This window comes from Globicephala melas, chromosome 7 (assembly GCF_963455315.2).
Source record: "Globicephala melas chromosome 7, mGloMel1.2, whole genome shotgun sequence".
Lineage (NCBI taxonomy): Eukaryota > Metazoa > Chordata > Mammalia > Artiodactyla > Delphinidae > Globicephala > Globicephala melas.
The window spans coordinates 26,151,183-26,178,630 of NC_083320.1; the positions used below are offsets into that span (position 1 = coordinate 26,151,183).

The following is a 27,448-nucleotide window of genomic DNA, read 5'->3' on the forward strand; positions in this document are numbered from 1 at the left end:
ATTACAGGTAAGACTTCTGTAATTTTCAATAGATCAAAATAAATGCATTTTTCTTCTAGTGAAAATGTTATATGGGAGGAGCGTTATGTGTAAAAGAGTCAATGTTGGTAAGATGAGTGAGTATGGGGAAAAGAGATACAGTAAAGTCTGGATAGCTTGGTAGTGAAGGCCAATGAAGAGAGCTTTTGAAAATGTTGCAATTACACTGAAAATTCTGACAAGCTCAATTTTCCTAAACTACTTGCAAAGTGATCTGGTAATGTGAGGTTAATAGATCAAACATATGAATCCCAATGCATATGCATAATAGGCATTGGAATCCTCCATGATACAACTCACATCACATTGAGTAAAGAGAAACTTTTCAAAACCTAAAGAAATCCAAAGTGAAATATGTTATCACTCTAGATCGATTCATTCCACTACACTAGCTTATAAATTTGGGGAACTGCCTAGGACAGTCAACTTTCCTAGCATGCCCTCGGGAAGCAATAAACAGTTTAAGAAGAAAAAGAGAAAGTCAGTGAACCGAAGTATAGAAGAGAAATTCTTTGCTGAAGCTGTCTGAATAATGATTAACACCTAAGTTGGTAAGAATGGCTATTGCTCTGGAAGTTTCCAGAGGGTTGCCATTGCTGTGATCATGTATTGAAGATAACAAACTGAGTTCTGATGGAAGCAAGCACTCAGAGCTGGGATGCTGAGGGATACTGAGTTGATTATTCTAACACCTGTCTAACTTGGCCCATCACCCTGAAGAAGACTGGGATTTCATACTTCATCCTCAACAAGAAACATGTTTATCTCCACCCTTCAAGGAAGTGAGAAAACTGTAATTTCTACTTTCTCATAGACATGTAAAACTCATCCATTATTTCCATAATGCTAACCTTGTTACAATCATTGTTTTCTTTTCTCTACTCCAGTCTATGGACATTCACATATACACCTAATACGTGGGTATATTCTATTTGGAAGTCAAATTCTGGATTTCATTTCAGGTGACTATATATAAATACAAGTAATAGACTGCCATTAATCTAAGTGCTATTCTCATCTTCTGCTAGTGAATGTATTTATTGCATTTTAGAAGAATTTTAGCATGATTAACAACTGTAAAGTGGGAATTTTTGTTCATTATTATAACGGAGTGCTATTGATCTTTTGATAAGAATGGGATTTGTATCACTAGCTATCATTGCTTTCTTATTTTAAAAAAATAGTCTGGTATTAAAATAAGTGACAATGCATCATAAAGAAAATTAAGAAATGATACATTGCAAAATATATATGCAAATGCAAATCGTGACTCTGAAAATGAGTCTTAAAATGCATATATCAGTATAACAAGTAGCACTTTCATTTTCAGGGGGAATAAGAGAAAACTTTCTTGGACACTCATCATGTGCCAAGGGTCCTTTGCATTTATATCATTTAAACTCCACAACAAAACTATAAAGGAGACATTAGCAGGAAGCACGTGAGGTTGGAGAAGTGAGGGAGGTGATGTGCCCATGAGGCTGCAGTTGGTAATACTGTGCACCCACATATCTGACTGGCTCTATAGCCTGTGCTCCTTCCAGCGCACAGGAAGGAACCAGGTGAAACTTAACCCACGTCTAGCATTCTACACTTTATCCTCTCTTTTAAGTTTCTCCTTTCTCCTAATTAAGATCCCCACTGCCCATTTTCCCAGGGACTTATAAGAAAATTGCAAAGGGACCTGGGCACATTGGTACCAGAGACATGCTAAGGCAAAGAGAATTTGGGGGTCGGCCCAAATCAGACCAAATAAATAGCTACTTCCTGGGTCTACATCTAAAGTCAGCCTTTCGAACGTGGGAGCAGTTGAAATTTTGAAACAAATCACAGATAAAAAAGAACGAGCTGACCTTAACCTTCCTCCAATATATAACTCAACCATATAATGCCAACTGTTATATTAGATAGCTATTACTGTTGGAGCAGTAATGCCTTGATGACCAAGCCTCTCTGGATATTTAGAGGCTGATAAAAAGCAGAAGATGTCATAATCCAGGCTAATCATGAAGATAATCAAAATAGGGCAAAACCAAACAAACAAACACATGTAAGTCCTGCACTCACCCACCATCAGTTGCAATATCCTTTCAACTTCAGATCCCAATGTGCCACAGAATGACTGAGACAGGGAGCTTCAGTAGCCATCTGTTCTTATTCTATTTATCCAACACCTCTAAATAACAGTCATTATTGAATTGCTATGTGTGCATCTAAGATACTCAAAAAAAAAAGGACGTAAAGTGTCCATCAGATAATAATAAGTTCAGAGTTTAGGTTTACTAACACCATAAATCCTCTGTTGAGGTCTTGAAGCAAGAGACAATTGTTAAGTATTATGTTTTAGAATCTTTTAAATTATTAAGTTGTATATAAAAAATTTTTATTGTAGATGATTATGAACAATAGAAAAATCTCTATTTACAATTATACTTATGCCAGAAAATGGAGACTTTATTTTAAAATGTCAAATTAACAACAAAAAATGCAATGAAATGTTGAAGTCAGAACGATGTTGTAAGTGATCTACGACTGTGAGTCGTTCTAATAATCCTCCAAACAGCTTTTTCACTATCAATATACACTTATTTCTGCTTAGTTAGAATTTCAACCTGCCTTCTGTTTGTAACAAAAACTATTCAATTAAAACATTGAATTTGTCCAAAAATCAGAATGTATATCAAGTGGAAATTTAAATCACAATAACATCTGCTGTTTTTCACCCCAGGACTCCTCCACTGCTACGGTTGGCATACTGTAAGTTTCTAGCACCCTCATGTGGTTTAATTGGAATGGTTTCACAGGCATTTGAAATCAGTTGTCTGAAACTGAAAACAGTGGAACAGACTATAATTCAACATAGAAGTTCTGCTGGCAACATAAACCAAGAAAGGAAACCTCAAGTCAGCAAAATTCTAAGACGAATGTATAGGCTCGATTCTTAACTTCTATCTACTGTTCATTTTATATGATCACTACAAAGGATGACTTACAGGCAACTACAGCTAGTTTCAGTTTTGGCAGATTGGAGTCCCCCATTTTCAAAACCAAGCATTTGTTGTGGGTGATTGTTGAATAGATGAAAAAGAACCTCCTTCTGCTCAAAAAGAGAAGCAAGTGCCCAGTTTGTGTACATTTTGATTAAGTAAACCCAGTAACCCAATTATATGTTGCAGTTTCTAAATAGTCGAGAAATCCAGTCATTGAGAGCTTCCACTGTTTGCAACATTTTAAGCAATTAATTTTTCTACATTTACTAAAATCATTTGAGAATAATTTCTGCAAACAAAATTTTTCCCTCTCTAAACATGTGCCTAGGCTTGTAGGTGAGATTTCTTTCCAGTAGTAGTGTATTTCAAAGCCCTCTTAAAGAGGAGAAGCTAAAGAGAAATACACTGTCTTTCTTAAACTGGTAATACATGTTCCTGTTATCACAGATCCAAGTTTAAAACCTATCTGTGACTTCATATGCCTGAGCTGCCTCAACAAACGATCTTCTCAGAAAATAGAAAAAAGTAGATTTTAAAACACTGACATTATAGGAATGTTCTGAACATGAAATAAAATTTTTAAAATAATTGGCCATAAAGGAGATAAAAATGCAAATTAGTGAGAGGTAAAGGGTCTATTAACAAAAATTTGAATGTGGCTTATTTGTATGCTGAACTGGATGTCCCAGTGTTAAAAATATCAGTAGAGTGCAAGAGGAATATGTTTGCTCATCAATACACAGCAATACGTAGGTTGATATTAAAAGAGAAGAATAGACTTCAGAACTTGGAAAATGTATAGAAAACAGAAATAGTATTCATTTCATTATTGATTAATAAAATTTAAATCTAGGTAATGTCTGGTAATTAAATAGCACATCAATCCATAAATGTACACCAATTTTTGTAAATTCAGAAGACCTAATAAAAACATCACTATGTTTCATGTCAAGGGTAGGGCAGGGGTAGAAGACAATTAAAATTATTAATAGATGCCTTTAAAAAGGTAAACGTCTAAAAGCTGCCATTTCTTCTGGTTATGGCTATTGCTTTGCAGCATTGGCACTATTTACTTCGTTGAAGCAGAATTTTGGCCAAATGTGTAAGGGTAAGAGGAAGACAAAACTGCACAGAAGATACCTGGAGTGAATCAGAGCACAAGTGCCTTACCTGTTGAGCCCTTTTAGTGTCTTTTCCATGCTTAAAATGTCACGCATCTTATACAAAAACCACTTGTCAATGGATGTGAGCTTCATAATCTCATCCAGGGACACATTGTCTTCCAAGGCCTGCCAAAAGGAGAAGAGATGCTTTCTTTGGCAAACATCTTATAAAGGTCTTATTTGGTTGAAAACATAGCAGCCATTCCTCTCCATGTTAAGAGAGCCTGAGGCTATAGACTGAGAATGAAACTGATATCACATCATTGACGTTCCTCCCAATAAACTTACAGATACTGCCAACTATATCCACAAATGGCATGAACAGGAGGTACTCTGAGTTAATCAGAATAGTGTGTGCTCAGAAAAATTCCTGAAACAGGCTCTGCTTCCCTGCTTTTTATATGACTGTGTTACCAATTATATTCTAAATCTGGTATATCTTTTTGGCATTAAAGAGAATCTCTTGAAACTATAGTTATGCCAAATTGGTAAGAACATGTAGAATCAATATAATGATCATTTAACTTGTATTTTGGATAATTACCCTTTAGCATGTTTAGCATATTTTTATCACTTCATTCCATATTCACACAAACCAGTCATTGAGAATTTATGGATCACATTTGGCTTGGTGTTATTTCTCTCAAATATTACCTCACAGAAGACTTCAAACAAAAAATTATTTTGAATCAGTTACTGTGACTTTTGTGCTAAGACAGGCATTTTACAAAATCCTAATATATTCCAAAACAATGTAGTAATAACTTCTGTTCTGATAGGCAGCTCAGCTTTTTCCTCAAGCTTAGTTTAGCAATTTCTCAAAAGTAAAATTACAGCTATGGGTCATTAAGCTGAGTACAAAAGGCAGCTGAAAGAAGAGATAAACTCTCAAAACCAAAACCTTCATATTCAAAAGATGCCTACTCTTATTCTTTTCTATGTTTAGATAATATTTATACTCAATGAAAAATGATAGTCAAATATTTCAAAACAACATATTTTATTATGGCACACTATATTTTTAAATACCATTAGGAAATATATGTAACTAATAACTGCTGTTATATTTCAACCAAGGGAGCTTAATTTTCCTAAAACTTTTACTTATTTCTGGTATCAGAGAGACCATGATCATACATGTTGAGAAACAATATAGCTCATAATTCTATTGACTAGAATAAAATGACATCTAATGTGAATACTGAAAGACATATTCGTTTCGTAAGTCTATTTATGTTTTTTTGTTTAATTCTCCCTATAACTATAGCCAGGTTCCCAAGGACTTAATATTATGCCTTATTTGCCAAGGGATTAAAGGGACAATTGGCTCTTTGACCATCAACACTGTGAGGGGAATAGAACCTTAAGGTCGTAGTGACACTTCTGATAGACCAAAGGGCATTTTCACACAATCGCACACAGTAATTACCCTGCGACTGATGAAGGACCTAGAATCTGCAGTCATTTTACTGTGAGGAAGGACAACTAGAATCACATCCACAGTTCTGAACAGAAAGCAAGATCCTGCTGGTCTTTCAAGAGCTGCAGCTTTGCCATGTCACACAGCCGTAATGAAGTTCGTAATGACCCCAAACAAGTTGGAGGTTACTCTAACGTTCCCCAAATCAAAAATAATGCCCTGTATTCTCCCCAAATCAAAAGAGGTGATGATCCAGTCATCCTGAAATAAGACTGCTGCAAAAATCAGACCTCAGAGCAAGTTGCCCATTCTAAGAATTATGAAAGCGAGCAAAGATTTACTCACTCCCTTCATTCTTTTTCCCCTTCAGTCCACCACACTCCTCACACTCTTTGTCAAAATCACCAAGTTCCTGGTTGCTGTGGAAATGAACAGTAATGATGACCTCTAACAAACAGAAATCAGTTCCTTCTCCCAGCACGCTGGCAGGCAATAATTTATACCTCAGACCCTGCACTTCTTGCTCATACTCTGTGCAAGAAAGAATCTCCACACATTTTCCCTGAATTTAGAAAAGAATGAGAGATATGCTTGAGTTTTACAGCCTCACTGGGAACCTGGAAATACTTCCCTTGTTCATCCACCTCAAAATGGCAGAAGTATGATTACTAGACTCAAGGAAAAAATCTATTTACTGTCCTTTGTCTGGAAAAAAAAATTATATGTATACATACAGACACACACATACACATATATACACATGTATGAATGTTGTAGGTTGCTTTTTAAACAAAAGACTGAAATAAGAACAATAAAGAAGGTGAAATGGCTTTCTAGAATGACCTCTCATTACTAATATCAGTCCCACCACCATGGAAAAATGTTAATTCTCTATTCCCTTGAAAGTCAACTTTGAGAAATGTCCATCAAAAAATACTAGTATCTCTCAGACTACTTCGGAATTTCAACGGAAATGAAATATTCTGCATTTGGAAACCATAAAGGTGAGGAGAATACATTAAATGCAATGAAGGAAACATTCCCTCCCCTCCTTCTATATATGAGCATAAAAGTTGCAGAGTTCGAAATCACTAACAGCATTTTTCTGTCGTTACAAAGACCAGCATTTTTCTGTTGCTACAAAGACAAGTTACAAAGACAGATTCCCTTTTTAAAGACAAAATTCATATTTTCATCAACTCATTCCACATGTACATACACACACATAAAATGGTCAGAGGACTTTGTAGCTCCAGTGTGGTTTGGTACTGTTGGAGGATTAATACCTAACCTTCCTTAAATGTCAAAAAGCAATTCAAGGATTTCTGACCAGACAGATCCCAGCTGCCCAAATCACCTTTTATAAAATCAGATGAACTAAAACTTCAAAACTCTAAGCATAGTAAACATGAAAGGAGATTAATATGGCATTTAATTTGCATTAAAGGGAACTAGTGGGTGGAAGTGAGAAATGTGGGGCTGTTTTGTTCTATAAGTAAGACCAATAAAATAATTACATAGAAAAGCCTATAATCAGGGAAGTTCTTTAGAGTTTGTTGTTTAAACACAGAAGAAGAATCAAATAAAGATTATTCTAGAGTCTTAGGTAGGACATACTAAGTGATACCATTTTACGCATCTTCCTTTCTAAAATATAATTTTACACATTTTCAATGAGCAAGTAATGAGAGTGATGGGAAATCATAAGTCAATATTATCAAACATTTAAGAGTATTGATAATATATGTACTAAAAGGGAAGAACATTTTATCTATGTGATCATCCTTTAAAACTGCAGTGTTCCCTTTAAGTCCAGGCTTAAGGTGAAAATAAAAAAGGGTAATTTTTCATTAGCTATAGAATAATCTGATGAAGTCCATAGAAACCTCCAGTTTAATACTATTAAAGAGAATTAAAGATTTTCCAAAAATTCCTGAATTCAAGACCACTTTGTGATTCAGTTTTACATTCAAGTCCAAGCTGATTGTATTCTGGGAAAGAAAAAAAAAGGGTAGCTCTCCGCCCCTTGTCACATATTACCTTGGCGATGGCATAGATGCGGGTGCTGGATGGTTCAGCCAGCTCTCTTCTGAGATCAATGTTGGATGGCCACTCTTTGTTCATTGGGAGACGGGAAGTAAAACCAGCTATAGAAGGGTGGCACATCCGTAAAGCCTTCTGGAAACTCTCCTCAAAGGTGCGACCAATAGCCATGACCTGTAATACACATTTAAGACTCATATTTTTAAAAAGAGCTTGCATATTTTTAATTTGTAACAAAGCTAGAAGTTGACTATTTTTCAGAAAAGACTTAGGAGCAAGACATATATCAAAAGAATGCTACTCAAATTTAAGTTATTTTTCTTTCTTGCCTTTTTACTGTGGTTTTGATGTAATGAGTCTTTAACATCATTAGGTCACTCTTTTACCACTTAGGGAATTTAGCTTGATTTGCTGAGACTGATGAGGAAATCACCTGTACTTGCTCTGGACCATAGCATTAAAAGAAAGAATCTGTGGCCAGAGGACATAGACCCTTCCTCAATAAGATCTTGCTTTCATGCAGATGTCCTTTAGAATAAAAAAGCAAACGAAGAGAAACCAGACATATATTAACACAAAAACAGAACTATTTCTAAATGGGTATCAGTCAGTATCCCAGACAGGTTGGCTTTCTTTATAGCTAAGCATTAATATTAATAGGACCTTGAGAATCATAACAAATACTGACAGATTCAGATTTTGAATATAGGAGACTAAATTCCCCATGACAAATTCAACATGTCGTCCCACAATCTTTGCAGCTGATTGTATGCTAATCAATTAGGAAAACCATGTGGTGATTTAGTTTGGACAAGTTACAAGTGAGAACTAAAATTAACCTTGAAGCCTACCCAGTTATTTTCAGTGAATAAATACTGTCTTTGATTCTTTCCATGGAATAATAGATTGCCATGCATTTTTGGTCTACAATTTAAAATAATAACAGTCATAACACTGCCTTCAGTAAACTTCCGTGATGCCTCAAACAGACCTGAATTCTCATTAATGTCAGTTTAGTAAATCTTCATGTCAATTGCGTGACAAGCTACATATACAAAGATCACTAAAGCCAAACAGATAACCTTTTCACACTGCTCCAAATTTAATTAGAAATAAGGGAAGAGTCTCAAGAGCAGGGATAAACAAAATATTAGTCCAATTCAGATACATAATTTATGAGGCATAGTGGTATTTGAAGAGTTAGACAATATATTCATAGATTTTCTAGCCTAAGCATAGGAGAGGGTACCAGATATAAGATAGTTTATGGCACTATCAAATTAAGAAAATATTTTTGGAATATTTAAGAAAATTTTAAAGTATTATATATTTAAGAGTTGGCCCTAAAGTAACTAATTCTATAAGTAATTCACCATGAATTTTCATTAAAGTACACTGTACATAATAGCATATGGAGTACATTCAATAAAAGAGAAGTAAACATAATAATAAAGGAATACATAACAGTGTTTGCTCAAAATTTGTCCTTTTTAATACTTTATATTATTAAACTTCATATTCATTAAGTGAAGATTTCACCATTTTTCAGTGGAATATCTATTGTGGCTTTCCCTGACCCTATTCTACTACATTCTCACAGCACCTGCATATAAATACTGCATTCCAACTTTTACCACAGTTTAATTCATATTATATTTAGTTCTGTGAATATATTCTGAACTCACCAGCTGGAGATAATGTCACAATTATCTCCATCTTATTCGCTGTTTTTATCATCCCAGGGTCTTGCATGTAGTAAGAACTCAGGAAATGTCTGCTAACTTGAGTTGAACTAAATGTAAAGTGTTAAATATTCACTGAAGACAAAAACCTTTCAGATAATAAACCCTAAATTAACACATTACAAAATTATCTCATATTCCTTGGCCTACAAATTTTCCCATGCACATTGTGAAAGGGGAATCTTTCCATGAAATGTAAACTAAATAACAGTTGTTTATTTGGCAGAAACACCATCACCAAAACTTTTCCTGGCATTTGAGTTATAATTCTATTGTGCACCTTGAAGCATGATAAAAAAAATTAAGATTTAAAACAGCTATGCCTTATGTGGAAACACTAGGGAGGAAATGAAATTCATATGTATCCTCCAATCAGTAACCCAGTATCCAAGGAAACTGAAGACTTTCAATGACATTAGGGTTGGACAAAATAACTGAGAACAAGGATGAAAGAGAGGAATTAACCAAGGACTCACCTCTCCTACACTTTTCATAGAGCTACCAATTCGGCTAGAAGTGCCGTGAAAACGATCAAGATCCCAGCGAGGAATCTTGGTAACCATGTAATCCAGGCTCGGTTCAAAGCAGGCTGATGTTTTCCCTGATACAACGTTCTTGATTTCTGGAAGTGGAATTCCTAGGGCAATCTTTGCAGCAATGAATGCCAATGGGTAGCTATAAAGGAGGAGACATTTTTTTTTCTTTCAGCAATAAGTATTAAAAACAGCTCAAAATATAAATTGGTTTTTCTTAGAAATTCTGGTATTATTTCACATCAAGGTATAAAACACACCTGATTCTCAGTTCTAATAGCTCCTTATAAAATACACATCAAGGTATAAAACACACCTGATTCTCAGCTCTAATAGCTCCTTATAAAATAAAGTGAGTCATGATAAAGTACAGAAGCACAGATCACAAAAGAGTTCACTGTCTATGCCTGACATGCAGTGCTACAACTCCCAACCTTCACCTCTTCAAGCCAAAATCAATAGCTTCCTTGAGAAATAAAGTACTCACTTGTGTATAATTTCCACTAAGATAAGAATCTGCAAAATATTCTTTTATAAAAATATATACATGTCTGCACCTAGGAAGACGGTGGAGTTAGCTGGTACTATGGGGTATGTAAAGGTCATAAAATGCAGTCCTTGAAAGTTTGGGTCCTTGCTCTGTTTCCAAATTATCTTTGAACTTTGGGCTCCTTACACAACTAACACTCTGGAAACTTGACCATACTCTTCTGGAATGTCAGTTTGGGTAATTGTATTTGAAAAATTAATTCACAAAACTATAGAATTACATATGAGTCCTTTAGTACAACTTGCCCACCTAAGAGGTGAAGAAACTAACAGAGACAGTAGTGATTTATCCAAAGTCCCACAATTAGTAGAAGGACCAGAAGGAGAACTCAGGTCTCTTGACTCTTGTTTAGCTCATCACTCCTTCCACACTCCATGTAGCACTGTCTAGCTACATAAAAATAGCTTGAGAGGTAAATATTTTTTAAATATCATGTAATTTAAATACCAGATGTTAAAGATATTAATAGAAACAAAAGATATTAATTAGTGTTCCTTCCAGTCATGCTTGCTAGCAATCGTTAAGTAGATACAAATTTATTTATTTAGTTGCAAGATTTACCTATAGAAAAAAACCTACTGTTGTTTGCTCTTGTGAAGTTTTGCTAAAATAAAATAATGTGATTGCATGCTTGAGTCAAGTGAACTCTATTATTTGTCCAAAATTTGTTATATACCTAAAAAAGTCAGTGAAGGACTAAAATTAAGGATTAATTTGTACTTTTTAACAACATCTGCAAAGTGCAATTAAGAAGCAGATTTTTCACAGCCTGCTTTGACCACCCAGATCTTGATTAGTTTATGATTAGCCAGCAAACAAAGCCAGCTAGCAATACCATTTGCCTCAATCTGGCGGCAAGCTCATTAATAACCATGTCCATAGGACATGACTGGGAGTCAGCATACAGAAATGGGGACTATAGTTTGCAAATGCAGCACATTCTTCCACTAGCTTTCAATTTTCCAGTTCAATCTGCAAACCCATGGTCAATCGTTCTGGCCTTACCCAGTAGCTTTTGAGGCCAGAGCAGAGCTTCGGGACAGTCTGGCATTCACTTCAATGATGCAGTATTCCATTGAGGTAGGATGAAGGGCAAACTGAATGTTGCATTCACCCACAATGCCCAAGTGGCGAACGACATTGATTGAAACACGTCTCAACAACTGAAACTCCGCATTGGAGAGCGTCTGGGCAGGGGCCACAACAACTGAATCACCTGTACATCCAAGCAACACTTGTTATTTGGTAGCATATCTAAATAACCAACTTTAGTAACTTAACAATCTATTTGCATGACACAAGAAACAGAACAGGCTGAGGGTTTGCCGGGAAAAGAACTATCTTAGGGAAACACATACAAGGCACGTTCCCTCTGATTGTTTTACCTGTATTACTCTGACATATTTACAGAAATCACTCTAAGCTTTCCCAAGATCATGAAGCTATCAAGGCTTAGTCATCTACTTACTGGATTGACATTAACTTCTTCAATTTCCCTTCTATGTCTCATGAATTAGCTTTCAAGTTCTTCCTTCCATAAAATATCAGCTCGTCTTCACCCACCAATTTTCTAAATCTCATCCCTTCCCATTTTCTCACTTCTCTCCAATTATAGCCCCCTGTATCTTCAATCTCTTAGTCCTTAGTCACCATCCCTTCTGCCTACAAACAAGCTCAGATCACTACAGGCTCAAGGAGCCCCTCTCTGAACTGCCAGATGGTTATAAGAACCATCTCTCTCATTCCTTATGACTAAACCTTTTGAAAATTTACCAGTTCTTTTTTTTGTTTGTTTGTTTTTGCGGTACGTGGGCCTCTCACCGCTGTGGCCTCTCCCGCTGCGGAGCACAGGCTCCGGACGCGCAGGCTCAGCGGCCATGGCTCACGGGTCCAGCCGCCCTGCGGCATGTGAGATCCTCCCGGACCGGGTCGCAAACCCGCGTCCCCTGCATCGGCAGGCGGACTCTCAACCACTGCGCCACCAGGGAAGCCCTACCAGGTCTTCTTATCACTCATAGTCATATAATTCCTTTCCATACGGCTCACATAACCAACTTTGCATTGAAACTGTCCTCTTGAACATCCAAAAGCAACATTAAATCTTCATTCTTGACCTTTCGTAGTATTTGCTACAGTCAAAACCAAAGCTCTTTTATAAAATATTTTTGTGCATTGGCTTATAAGGTAACTATCATTCCCTTCTTTTTCTTCAACACCAATCTGTCCTTTTTCTTCTGCCCTATAAATCTGAATGTTTCCCAGGGTATGGTCCTTGACCCTATTCTCTTTCCTTCTACACCTATGCGCTTGAATACTCAGTCTATGCTTCCAGCTTCCGCTATTTTCTTTATTCAAAGACTTCCAATGACCTTGCATCAACTTCTTTATTTCTATCCTCTTTACTGAGTTCCAGCTCTACATTCTCCTCTTCTTGAGATTTCCGCCCACTTTTAAACTTTAGCATTTCTAAATCCTAAGTCATCAGCTTTGCCCTCTAGTCTAACCAGTTTCCCTTCCTGAGAAACCTATTTATTTTACCTATTTCTATTTACTGTGGCTATTTTCTCATTCACTTGGTGACTAACACCCAGTCTGCTTCAAGCCTTCTTAACCTCATGCCTTACTTCTCAACACCAAGTCTTACAGATTTTACCTTCACAGCATTGCTTATATTCTACCCCTTCTTCAAATGAAATCAGGATAATAATATCTGCCCTACTTCAGAGGGTTTTTGTGAAGATCAAATTAAATATGAGAGTATTTTCAATGCTGTAAAATACTATATATGTGTACAATTTTATCACTAATGTGTATGCTAAGAATAGTAATTTAAAGAAAGGGACTTAATAAAGACTGCTATGAGCCACCAGAGATATGAGTTGAAGCCATTACCATAATGCTTGAAGATTTCTTGCCTACCTGTATGAACGCCCATGGCATCAACATTTTCCATGCTACAGACAGTGACACAGTTGTCATCAGCATCTCGGACCACTTCAAATTCTATTTCTTTCCAACCTGTCACTGACCTCTCCACCAGAATCTGGTTGGTCATAGCAAAGGCCTGGAAATTGGTGACAAAAGACATCGAAGAGTAAGGAAAGGCACTAGCATTAATGTGGCTATTTGGCAAAGCGCCCTGGCCTAAATCCTGGTCTGCACTGCCTAGTCTCCATCCTCCTCTATGCTGCAGAAGGCACAATGTGTCGGAAAATCAGCGAGGTACTAGGAATAGCATTCTGCAGTGAATATGCTTGATTTACATTATTGAGTCTTGCCATTCAAAGTGCTGATATGACATTAAATCAAACTAATTTAGGAAAAAGAGAAAATAATTGAGCAATCAGGCAAAGGGAAATGAAATTATTTTTGCAGCTAGGCTTCTGTGAAAGCAGAGATGTGATAAGTGCAAATAAATATGGAAAAATAAGTCTAAAGATTCTGTCTTTCTCTAAAATAGCTGAGGGTGCTTTGTAAAGAACACACACAATAAAAGTCAGTTGATGTTGATGAGGAGAAGAAAGGAGATGATGATGGTTGTAAACAGTTAGCCAAGATGGCATGTGAAACTTGGGAATTAAAAGAACCATACACGACTATTATTATGGGTAATCACTGCCTAAGTGCTTAAATACTGAATCGTATATCATGCCTGCCTGATTAAACAGATATGAATTAGTATAATTATCATTCCTTATTTACTCTGTACCCCCTGGTGGGTAGAATGCTGAACCCAAAATCTGTAAAAGATGGTCTCCGACCTTAGCACATTTAGTGGCTGAAAATCCAAGACAGAAATGTCCCTTTGTCTCATAATAAATTTGATTTTTTATGGCAATGAAAGTAAGAGAAAGCAACTGGGGAAAGTAATTTGAATTTTTTCAAATTATTAGCAGGTAGCATAATGAAATAATAACTCAATGTAAGTTATTCCGTGATGGGTCTCAACACTGTTTTTTTAACCTCAGCAAACACTACAGGCTCCAGCATGTGCACTTCAAAATGTAACACATTTGTCCCCACAGCTACCCATGGTGAGGTTTTCAAAGTGGTTAGGAAACTCTGTAGCCAGTGTGAACAATTTAATAATGATTTATTTGTCATTAGGATAGCCTGCTAATAGAAAAAAAAAATCTGAGAAACAAAGGAGATGAAGCTGAGGAAGGCTTTTGCATTCTAATGGAGTAGACTGGACACAAGGACTATTGAGATCATCTTCACCTGTTGCCTCAGCTTCTCCTTTCTCTTTCAAGTCTCAGATTTTATACAAAGATTAATTTAGGGACCTAGACCAGGTTAATGCAGTTTCTAATAATGCTAAATATAATCCCAAGAGAGTAAGCGGTAGCTTGGGATAGAACAATACAAGTCATTATTCTCAAATGAAAAGCTAGGGTTTCAACAAAGAAAACCATTCAATGGCTTACTAACTATTTTAGAGGAATATAAATAATTTAAAAATATCCCATTCCAAAGTTGTCTTCATTGTAAATATTTTTATACGACTGAGTGTTTAGAATGCTTTTTATACTGTAAAAAAATACATTTTATGTTGAGAATAAGTATACATTGGTCACGACTGACAGTAATAATGAGGTTGTTAATATTAAAAACATTGTTGGGGGGAGACATACAAGATGGCGTAAGAGTAAGACGTGGAGATCACCTTCCTCCCTACAAATACATCAGAAATACATATACATGTGGAACAGCTCCTACAGAACACCTACTGAATTATGGCAGAAGACCTCAGACCTCCCAAAAGGCAAGAAACTCCCCAAGTATCTGGGTAGGGCAAAAGAAAAAACAGAGACAAAAGAATAGGGACAGGACCTGCACCAGTGGGAGGAAGCTGTGAAGGAGGCAAGGTTTCCACACACTAGGAAACCCCTTCACTGGAAGAGACAGGGGCTGGCGAGGGGGAAGCTTGGGAGCGACGCAGGAGAACGCAGCAACAGGGGTGCAGAGGGCAAAGCGGAGAGATTCCCGCACAGAGGATCGGTGCTGACCAGCACTCACCAGCCCGAGAGGCTTGTCTGCTCACCCGCTGGGGCGGGCAGGGCTGGGAGCTGAGGCTGGAGCTTCGGAGGTCAGACCCCAGGGAGAGGGCTGTGTTCACGCAGCCTGAAGGGGGCTAGTGCGCCACAGCTAGCCGGGAGGCAGTCCGGGAAAAAGTCTGGACCTGCCTAAGAGGCAAGAGACCATTGTTTTGGGGTGCGTGAGGAGAGGGGATTCAGAGCACCACCTAAACGAGCTCCAGAGACGAGCGCGAGCCGCGGCTATCAGCACAGACACCAGAGACGGGCATGAGACACTAAGGCTGCTTCTGCAGCCACCAAGAAGCCTGTGTGGCACAGGTCACTCTCCACACCTCCCCATCCGGGAGCCTGTGCAGCCCGCCACTGCCAGGGTCCTGGGATCCAGGGACAACTTCCCCGGGAGAACACACGGTGTGCCTCAGGCTGATCAACGTCACACCAGCCTCTGCCTGCACAGGCTCACCCTGCATTCTGTATCCCTCCCTCCCCCCAGCCTGAGTGAGCCAGAGCCCCCGAATCAGCTGCTCCTTTAACCCTGTACTGTCTGAGCGAAGTACAGACGCCCTCTGGAGACCTACATGCAGAGGCGGGGCCAAATCCAAAGCTGAGACCCTGGAGCTGTGGGAACAAAGAGGAAGGGAAATCTCTCCCAGCAGCCTCAAAAGCAGCGGATTAAATATCCACAATCAACTTGATGTACCCTGAATCTGTGGAATACATGCATAGACAACGAATCATCATGAAACTGAGGCAGTGGACTTCGGGAGCAACGATATTTTTTTTTTTTTTCTTTGTCTCTTTTTGTGAGTGTGTATGTGTATGCTTCTTTGTGTGATTTTCTTCCTATAGCTTTGCTTTTACCATTTGCCCTAGGGTTCTGTCTGTCTGCTTTTGTTTTCTTTAGTATAAATTTAGTACTTGTTATTTTTGGTGGATTTGTTTTTTGGTTTGGTTGCTCTCCTCTTTCTTTCTTTTTTTTCTTTTTTATTACTTTTAAATATTATTATTTTAAAAAATTATTTTTTATTTTAATAACTTTATTTTGTTGGTTTTTTTCTTTCTTTCTTTCACTTTCTCTCCCTTTTCTTCTGAGCTGTGTGGAGGACTGGGTCTTGGTGCTCCAGCTGGGTGTCAGGACTGTGCTCTGAGGTGGGAGAGCCGAGTTCAGGACATTGGTCCACAAGAGATGTCCCAGCTCCACATAATATCAAACAGTGGCAGTTCGCCAAAATATCTCCAACTCAACGCTCAGAACCAGCTCCACTCAGCGACCAGCAAGCTACAGTGCTGCACACCCTATGCCAAACAACTAGCAAGACAGGAACGCAACCTAACCCATTAAAGAGAGGCTGCCTAAAATCGTAATAAGGTCAAAGACACCACAAAACACACGAAAGGACGCAGACCTGCCCACGAGAAACCAAGATCCCACCTTATTCACCAGATCACAGGCACTAGTCCCATACACCAGGAAGCCTACACAACCCACTGAACCAACCTTAGCATCTGGGGGCAAGCACCAAAAACAACAGGAACTATGAACCGGCAGCCTGAGAAAAGGAGACCCCCAAAACAGTAAGTTATAAAAAATGAGAAGACAGAGAAACACACAGCATATGAAGGAGCAAGATAAAAACCCACCAGACCTAACAAATGAAGAGGAAAGAGGCAGTCTACCTGAAAAAGAATTCGGAGTAATGATAGTAAAGATGATCCAAAATCTTGGAAATAGAATGGAGAAAATGTAAGAAACGTTTAACAAGGACCTAGAAGAACTAAAGAGCAAACAAACAATGATGAACAACACAATAAATGAAATTAAAAATTCTCCAGAAGGAATCAATAGCAGAATAACTGAGGCAGAAGAACGGATAAGTGACCTGGAAGATAAAATAGTGGAAATAACTACTGCAGAGCAGAATAAAGAAAAAAGAATGAAAAGAATTGAGGACAGTCTCAGAGACCACTGGGACAACATTAAATGCACAAACATTCGAATTATAGGGGTCCCAGAAGAAGAATAGAAAAAGGAACGGACTGAGAAAATATTTGAAGAGATCATAGCTAAAAACTTCCCTAATATGGAAGAGGAAATAGTTAATCAAGTCCAGGAACTGCAGAGAGTCCCATACAGGAAAAATCCAAGGAGAAACACACCAAGACATATATTAATCAAACTATCAAAAATTAAATACAAAGAAAAAATATTAAAAACAGCAGGAAAAAGCAACGAATAACATACAAGGGAATCCCCATAAGGTTAACAGCTGATCTTTCAGCAGAAACTCTGCAAGACAGAAATGAGTGGCAGGACATATTTAAAGTGATGAAAGGGAAAAACCAACAACCAAGATTACTCTACCTAGCAAGGAACTCATTGAGATTCGACGGAGAAATAAAAACCTATACAGACAAGCAAAAGCTAAGTGAATTCAGCACCAGCAAACCAGCTTTACAACAAATGCTAAAGGAACTTCTCTAGGCAGGAAACACAAGAGAAGAAAAAGACCTACAATAACGAACCCCAAAAAATTAAGAAAATGGTAATAGGAACATACATATCGATAACTACCTTAAAAGTAAATGGATTAAATGCTCCAATCAAAAGACATAGCCTGGCTGAATGGATGCAAAAACAAGATCCGTATATATGCTGTCTACAAGAGGCCTACTTCAGACCTAGGGACACAAAGAGACTGAAAGTGAGGGGATGGAAGAAGATACTCCAAGCAAGTGGAAATCAAAAGAAAGCTGGGGTAGCAATTTTCATATCAGGCAAAATAGACATTAAAATAAAGACTATTACAAGAGACAACGAGGACACTACATAATGCTCAAGGGATCAATCCAAGAAGATATAATTATTTTAAATATTTATGCACCAAATGGAGGAGCACCTCAATACATAAGGAAAATGCTAACAGCCAAAAAAGGGGAAATTGACAGTAACACAATCATAGTAGGGGACTTTAACACCCCACTTTCACCAATGGACAGGTCATCCAAAATTAAAATAAATAAGGCAACACAAGCTTTAAATGATACATTAAACAAGAAAGACTTAATTGATATTTATAGGACATTCCATCCAAAAATAACAGAATACACTTTCTTCTCAAGTGCTCATGGAACATTCTCCAGGATAGATCATATCTTGGGTCACAAATCAAGCATTGGTAAATTTACGAAACTGAAATTGTATCAAGTATCTTTTCCGACCACAATGCTATGAGACTACATATCAATTACAGGAAAAAATCTGTAAAAAATAGAAATACATGGTGGCTAAAAAGTGCACTACTTAGTAACCAAGAGATCACTGAAGAAATCAAAGAGAAAATCAAAAAATACCTAGGGCTTCCCTGGTGGCGCAGTGGTTGAGAGTCCACCTGCCGAAGCAGGGGACACGGGTGCGTGCCCCGGTCCAGGAAGATCCCACATGACGCGGAGCGGCTGGGCCCGTGAGCCATGGCTGTTGAGCCTGCGTGTCTGTAGCCTGTGCTCCGGAACGGGAGAGGCCACAACAGTGAGAGGCCCACATACCGCAAAATAAAAAAAAAACAACCTAGAAACAAATGACAATAAAAACACAATGACCCAAAACCTATGGGATGCAGCAAAAGCACTTCTAAGAGGGAAGTATATAGCAATACAATCTTACCTCAAGAAACAAGAAACACCTCAAATAAACAAACTAACCTTACACCTAAAGCGATTAGAGAAAGAAGAACAACAAAACCCCAAAGTTAGCAGGATGAAAGAAATCATAAAGATCAGATCAGAAATAAATGAAAAATAAATGAAGCAAACAACAGCAAAGATCAATAAAACTAACAGCTGGATCTTTGAGAAGATAAACAAAATTGATAAACCATTAGCCAGACTCATCAAGAAAAAAAGGGAGACGACTCAAATCAATAGAATTAGAAATGAAAAAGGAGAAGTAACAACTGACACTGCAGAAATACAAAGGATCATGAGAGATTACTACAAGCAACTATATGCCAATAAAATGGACAACCTGGAAGAAATGGACAAATTCTTAGAACTTCACAACTTTCTGAGACTGAACCAGGAAGAAATAGAAAATATAAACAGACCAATCACAAGCACTGAAATTGAGACTGTGATTAAAAATCTTCCAAGAAACAAAAGCTCAGGACCAGATGGCTTCACAGGCAAATTCTATCAAATATTTAGAGAAGAGCAACAACTATCCTTGCCAAACTCTTCCATAATATAGCAGAGGGAGGAACTCTCCCCAAATCATTCCATGAGGCCACCATCACCCTGATACCAAAACCAGACAAGGATGTCTCAAAGAAAGAAAACTACAGGCCAACATCACTGATGAACATAGATGCAAAAATCCTAAACAAAATACTAGCAAACAGAATCCAACAACACATTAAAAGGATCATACACCATGATCAAATTGGGTTTATCCAGGAATGCAAGGATTCTTCAATATATGCAAATCAATCAATGTGATACATTGTATTAAGAAACTGAAGTATAAAAACCATCGATCATCTCAATAGATGCAGAAAAAGCTTTCGACAAAATTCAAGATCCATATGATAAAAACACTCCAGAAAGCAGGCATAGAGGGAATTTATCTCAACATAAAAAAGGCCATATATGACAAACCCAGAGCCAACATCGTTCTCAATGCTGAAAAACTGAAACCATTTCCACTACGGTCAGGAACAAGACAAGGTTGCCCACACTCACCACTATTATTCAACATAGTTTTGGAAGTTTTAGCCACAGCAATCAGAGAAGAAAAAGAAATGAAAGGAATCCAAATCGGAAAAGAACAAGTAAAGCTGTCACTGTTTGCAGATGACATGACACTATACATAGAGAATCCTAAAGACTCTACCAGAAAACTACTAGAGCTAATCAATGAATTTGGTAAAGTAGAAGGAGACAAAATTAATGCACAGAAACCTCTTGCATTCCTATACACTAATGATGAATAATCTGAAAGAGAAATTAAGGAAACACTCCCATTTACCATTGCAACAAGAAGAATAAAATACCTAGGAATAAATCTACCTAAGGAGACAAAAGACCTGTATGCAGAAAACTATAAGACACTGATGAAAGAAATTAAAGATGATACAAACAGATGGAGAGACATACCCTGTTCTTGGATTGGAAGAATCAACATTGTGAAAATGACTCTACTACACAAAGCAATCTACAGATTCAATGCAATTCCTATCAAATTATCAATGGCATTTTTCACAGAATTAGAACAAAAAATTTCACAATTTGTATGCAAACACAAAAGACCCCGAATAGCCAAAGCAATTTTGAGAAAGAAAAACGGACCTGGAGGAATCAGGCTGCCTGACTTCACACTACACTACAAAGTTACAGTAATTAAGACAGTATGGTACTGGCACAAAAACAGAAAGAGATGAATGGAACAGGATAGAAAGCCCAGAGATAAACCCATGCACATATGGTCCCCTTATTTTTGATAAAGGAGGCAAGAATATAGAATGGAGAAAAGACAGCCTTTTCAATAAGTGGTGCTGGGAAAACTGGAGAGCTACATGTAAAAGAATGAAATTAGAACACTCCCTAACACCATACACAAAAATAAACTCAAAATGGATTAAAGACCTAAATGTAAAGCCAGATACTATAAACTCTTAGAGGAAAACATAGGCAGAACACTCTATGACATAACTCACAGCAAGATCCTTTTTGACCCACCTCCTACAGAAATGGAAATAAAAACAAAAATGGGACCTAATGAAACTTAAAAGCTTTTGCACAGCAATGGAAACCATAAACAAGACAAAAAGACAACCCTCAGAATGGGAGAAAATATTTGCAAATGAAGCAAATGACAAAGGATTAATCTCCAAAATTTACAAGCAGCTCATGCAGCTCAATAACAAAAAAAAAAAAACAACCCAATCCGAAAATGGGCAGAAGACCTACATAGACATTTCTCCAAAGAATATATACAGATTGCCAACAAACACATGAAAGAATGCTCAACATCATTAATCATTAGAGAAATGCAAATCAAAACTACAATGAGATATCATCTCACACCATAAGAATGGCCATCATCAAAAAGTCTAGAAAGAATAAATGCTGGAGAGGGTGTGGAGAAAAGGGAACACTCTTGCACTGCTGATGGGAATGTGAATTGGTACAGCCACTATGGAGAACAGTATGGAGGTTCCTTAAAAAACTACAAATAGAACTACCATATGACCCAGCAATCCCACTACTGGGCATATACCCTGAGAAAACCATAATTCAAAAAGAGTCACGTACCAAAATGTTCATTGCAGCTCTATTTACAATAGCCAGGAGATGGAAGCAACCTAAGTGTCCATCATTGGATGAATGGATGAAGAAGATGTGGCACATATATACAATGGAATATTACTCAGCCATAAAAAGAAATTGAGTTATTTGTAGTGAGGTGGATGGACCTAGAGTCTGTCATACAGAGTGAAGTAAGTCAGAAAGAGAAAAACAAATACCATACGGTAACACATATATATGGAATCTAAAAAAAAAATAGTTTCTGAAAAACCTAGGGGCAGGATAGTAATAAAGATGCAGACATAGAGAATGGCTTTGAGGACACAGGGAGGGGTAAGGGTAAGCTGAGACGAAGTGAGAGAGTGGCATGGACATATATACACTACCAAATGTAAAATAGATAGCTATTGGGAAGCAGCCACATAGCACAGGGAGATCAGCTTGGTGCTTTGTGTCCACCTAGAGGGGTGGGATAGGGAGGGTGGGAGGGAGATGCAAGAGGGAGGAGATATGGGGATACATGTATATGTATAGCTGATTCAGTTTGTTATAAAGCAGAAACTAACACACCATTGTAAAGCAATTATACTCCAATAAAGATGTTAAAAAAATTAAAAAAATTTTTTAAATAAAAAGATTGGGAACATCTAATATGCTAGAGGAAAAAAATGTATACCTCCACAAACATGTCTTTTCTTTAAATACATGATTCAGAAGTCCAGATGGAAATAGGGAACATTTATATTAGATATGTTTCCCTTTTGGAGTTTTTTTTTGGCAACTTTAGAAAAACTCAATCCAATTTGTAGACATGTATGTTTGTCATTGCAGTTATTAAAATACATTTAATTTTATCTGTTTGTTCTCAAAATCTTGCGTCAATAATTCAAGGGCTCATTCTTTTTCACTCTAAAACGTAAATAATGATAAGGGTATAAACTCTGCTTGATATTTACTCAGCACCCCTAAAAATAGCCATCACAATAATTCTGTCAGCTTCACATCCATAACTGCTACATGGAAAGTTACATAAGTCTCTTTGCCCACACACATATTCATTCATTCAACTAGCACTTACTGAGCCCCAGTATTGCAAGGCACTGCTGTATTCTATGGGAATAGAGTGTGGGCAAAAGTCGCTGATTTCATGAAGCATGACTTCTGTGTTAATTTCTAATTTATTTTTTGGAGCATATCTTAATTTTCACGATCTTCCCTTTAATACTTAAAAGGAATATTCAGAAATAAAGTGATTTTTATGTAAATGGTAAGCACTCAGCTTTCACTTTTGCTTATATATGTGTGTGGCAGTTGGCAGAGTAATCACTCATTCATAGTACTAAGAGGTTTATATTGTATATATGTTAAACACCTGAATTTGAGGTAAAGGTAAACTACTCAATGTGTTTTATTTCCCTTACCAGATGTCATCCATGTCTTACTGTTTCAAAAGATAATGGCAAAATGTGACATTATATTGTTTTTTTTTTTAAACCACTAAAATATATTTTAGCATGATGGGTGTTTTGGAGCAGATTTTGTAGCAGAGGAAGATGGAACTGGATTGACTGTCTATCAATGAAATCAATAGACAGTACAGTAAAGACGGACTTTGGGTTAATGCTATGTTCCAGTGTAAGTAATTGCACTGTATTTCCCTTTCAAAAGTGTCACCTCTTGGACAACAATTTAGAGATGTGGCAGTGATTTATAAACAGAGAAAAGGTTATTTCTTATCTACATAACTTTCTCTAATTGAAAGACTATATCAGGGAGTTTTCTTGGCTGGTCAGAATTTGGTCTGCAAAAATACATACCTTTGTGCTGAGGTCCAGTAAGGTCTCCTTATTAGGACAGATGCCTGAGCCTAACCCACCCAGGGCATAGGCAGAACGGATCATCACCGGGTAGCCAATGGTGTCTGCCGCCTTCAGTGCATCCTCAATCTGTCAACAAGAACAAGGACTCAAAGTTTTAAAAGCTGACAGTAGAAAAGACCAACCAAGAGAGTCTGGTAATTCAGGTAAATCAGTTTATTTGGAAAAAATGACTATGAAAATGTTCTATTATTCCCTCATCTCCTTCTGAAAAACAAGTGTTATTTTATAAATTTTAAGTTAAATTTCAGAATTTTTTAATATACAGTGAAGGCATTTTTTTAACATCTTTGGGGTAAATTTTATTTTGCAGTATAAAAAATAAAACAATGGCCAGACGTGAGATAGTTGCCATTAATTTGAGAATGGGAGCTATACTGAATTTTTAAGTTCAGTTTAAAAGTCTTCATCTCTTAACAAAGCAAGGTTTTCTACTACAGAATCTAACTTGATATTACTGCAATAAGCCATTTGGAATATTATATAGAAAGAGATTTTTCATTTTTCAAGTTCAGTCAGAGAGTAGTCTTGGAAGCTTGGGATTTTTTTTTTTTTTTAACTTACAGAATACAGCATATGTTGGCTATATTTTTCTGTCATGGAATATTATTACACTACCAATGGGAATGTAATTATACCTTTCCCATATGCCTGTTTCTCATCCTAAGGAAGCAAGGACATAATTAAATCTGGCAATGAAAGAATAAATATATGGCAGGAGCTTTCCACGTGTTCAGCAGAGCTATCCTGGGATTGTTCCTGATTGACAGCTTTGCAACATGCTATATACTTGATAGCACGCTTTTCTGAAAACATACATAGCCCATTTTTAGTTGTCCCAGCAGTACTTGCCTTATCCCAGAGGATTTGTCTATTTCTACACTGAGGAAGTTGCATCAGAAACTGTCTCCAGTACCCCCATTTCACTGGCTGAAATCAGGAATAAAGTCAGGGACAAAAAGAGATGTACAGGAAGCTGATCTTTTCCTGGCACCTGGTAATAGCCCATCAATAGGCACAGGATACGATCGAAAATGATTAAGAGAAATGCAAAACAATCTGTCCTCTTTAACCATCTAAGCCACAGGTTTCTCAGTCATAAATATTACTGATTAGATCCAATGGCTTTTTTTTTCTAGATAATTTTATTGTAAAATGTTTATTCCATTCTAACAAAAAAAAAATTTGTTCGTTTATCTTTTGGCCATGCTGCACGGCACGCAGGATCGTATTTCCCCACCCAGGGATCAAATCTGTGCCCCCTGCAGCGGAAACACAGAGACAACCACTGGACCACCAGGGAAGTCCCTAAAAAAAATTTTAAATTCAACCATTTCCCATTTGCAGGACACTCGCACTTACAAAATGTGTGACTGATCCCAGGAAGAAGGTAGAAATTACTTTGGCATTGCAAGTTGATATGGTTCTTTGTTTTGATTCAGGAGATTTGATACTCAGGTCACATCAACCATTGATAAACCACATCACCTTTGAGATTACGCTTCCCTTTTCATAAAAATAAACTATTAATACCTGTCCCTAATGCTTTAGCATTGAATGCCACAATTAATACACAGTGTCTCTGAAGTAATCACACATTTCTGGAAGATAACATACACAAATATAATACTTTATTATTTTTAGGCATGACAAATCATTCTCTCTACAACGCAAGACACATAATGGTCCTGTTTCTCCAGAACAAAGATTTCTTACCGATTCCACTGCAAAGCTTGGAGCAATCTTTTCATTAATCTCATTTAGTTTGTCTGAGAACAGCTGTCTATCTTCTGTGGCCATAATGGATTCAACTGAGGTTCCCAGGACTTTCACGCCATATTCCTTGAGCACACCTCTCTTAAATAGTTCCACTCCTACAGAAAAACAAAATAAATCAATTTTTAACATATCAAACTCTTATGTTTCCTATAATAGATATCTGAATACAACTTTTTTTAAAAAAAAATCTTAACTCCAAAAAGCCACCAGAGTCCACAACAGAATTGCACTTAGAGTAAAAAAATTTTTGAAAGAAAAATTCTGAAGACATTTTAGCAAAACATTTTGCTGGTGCTACTATTATGTATATTATCACCTTCTCCAAATGATTTTTATTATTCTCGTTAATAAAAATCATAGCATTACAGTGAGCCTTAAGATTTTAGTATATTTCATTTCCTTCTAAGGAAGGTCTATTCCTATAATGAGCTTCTCTTGTGTAAATAATCTCAGTGATGTGGGTATCTATCTAGGTTAAAAATTAACAAAATCGTTTGTGTTCCCACTAACTTAACATCTAACTTTGGCTGTTTTTTATAGTTGACATACAAATTATATCACCAACTGCTTACCCAAACTAGCCAGTAAGATTCTCATTCATGATCTAATTCTGAAGGTTTGAAATATTTTAAATAGGACAGAGCATTGGACTCAGCAGATGCACGAAGGGATGGTAGAGAGACTGATCTATGTAAACATGAAAATATATGTGAAAGTCAAATGCCACAGGGCTGATACATAAGAGCACAGACCACTTAATCAATGTTAATTCCCCTTTTTCACTCATAATAGTTCTTAGAGTTTCACTGGTAACAGAGAAAAGCAGTATCCTGGGACGGAGGAGGGGGACTCAAAAAACCTACTCAGTCACCATGCAGCATTAAAGCAAAAGGTTTCTTTTTGTCCCCCAGCTGTTCTGTGAAATAAACTAGTAATGTTCATCATGTGACATTTTCAGGTGGCTGTTTACTAAGCTTCCTCACACAGCGGAAAACTTTTATGAACACACAGAGCACAACTGCTGAATAAATTCAAACAAAAAAATATTATATATAAGTGTGTGAACCAAAACTCTGCAATTAAACTTAAAAGAACTCACCACAGTTCAGAGCTGTCTGGCCACCCATGCCTAGAATTAATCCATCTGGCCGTTCTGCCTTGATAACCTCTGTGACAAACTGAGGGGTGATGGGGAGGAAGTAGACAGTATCTGCTTGCTTTAAGCCCACTTCATTGGTTTGCACCGATGCAATGTTTGGGTTCATCAGGACAGTTTTGACATTTTCTTCCTGAAATAAAAAAAAAAGATCTAGAATCTTAATATATGGTCTAAAGAGAAAAATCATATTCAAATGAAGGGTATTAACAGGTAACAAAAAGTTATTCTGTGGGCTCTAGAGATCAGTAATGGGACCAGTGTGAATGGAAGTTAAAGGATGACAAAAATTTGGTAAAAGGAAGGAAGAAAACTGCTTGAAAATAAAACTATCCAAAAAGAGCTGGCTACCTCATGAGGATCACCCTGAATTCCTTGTCACTGTAGGTATCAAGGAAAGCTGGAGATGTTTTCTATAGAATTTGACTGGAGGTCCACAAATACTACTCAATTTTATAGCTCAGTCGACCTTAAAAGAATAAAATATTCCAAATTTTTTTGAATGAGTAAAACATAAAATGGAAAAAAGGCAGCATCAAAGCTGCTTCCTTTTCTAACGTTTATTGAAGAACAGCACTGAGCATACGTTTTAAATGCAAGATAATGTGCTCCCTTCTAGCTGGGAGCACTGAGAGCCTTCTGCTGGTTTCCATTTTCTTTAGATTTTCATGCCTGCTGTAGTGCTTTGACAAAGACCATTATACAACTGTTTATACATATTATATAAAAGAAAATGACCGTATGGCAAAAAATAAAAAATAAAAATTTGTGTGTGTGAAGATATTCATAGCCCTATCTCATTCCTGACATCTGGAGA

At 37.1% G+C, this 27,448-nt stretch overlaps 1 protein-coding gene across 1 annotated transcript in view; it reads right to left on the reverse strand.

Annotated features, from left to right (window-relative positions):
• Positions 1-27,448, reverse strand: part of CPS1 (carbamoyl-phosphate synthase 1) — a 142,625-nt gene that overhangs the window by 63,505 nt on the left and 51,672 nt on the right. The window contains exons 14-21 of the mRNA XM_030853008.2: positions 26,575-26,764; positions 25,413-25,570; positions 23,637-23,765; positions 13,400-13,544; positions 11,486-11,696; positions 9,874-10,072; positions 7,653-7,829; positions 4,200-4,318 (exon numbers count right to left, since the gene is read on the reverse strand). Coding sequence (XP_030708868.1) covers positions 4,200-4,318; positions 7,653-7,829; positions 9,874-10,072; positions 11,486-11,696; positions 13,400-13,544; positions 23,637-23,765; positions 25,413-25,570; positions 26,575-26,764 — 1,328 coding nt within the window. The remainder of the gene's footprint in view (positions 1-4,199; positions 4,319-7,652; positions 7,830-9,873; positions 10,073-11,485; positions 11,697-13,399; positions 13,545-23,636; positions 23,766-25,412; positions 25,571-26,574; positions 26,765-27,448) is intronic.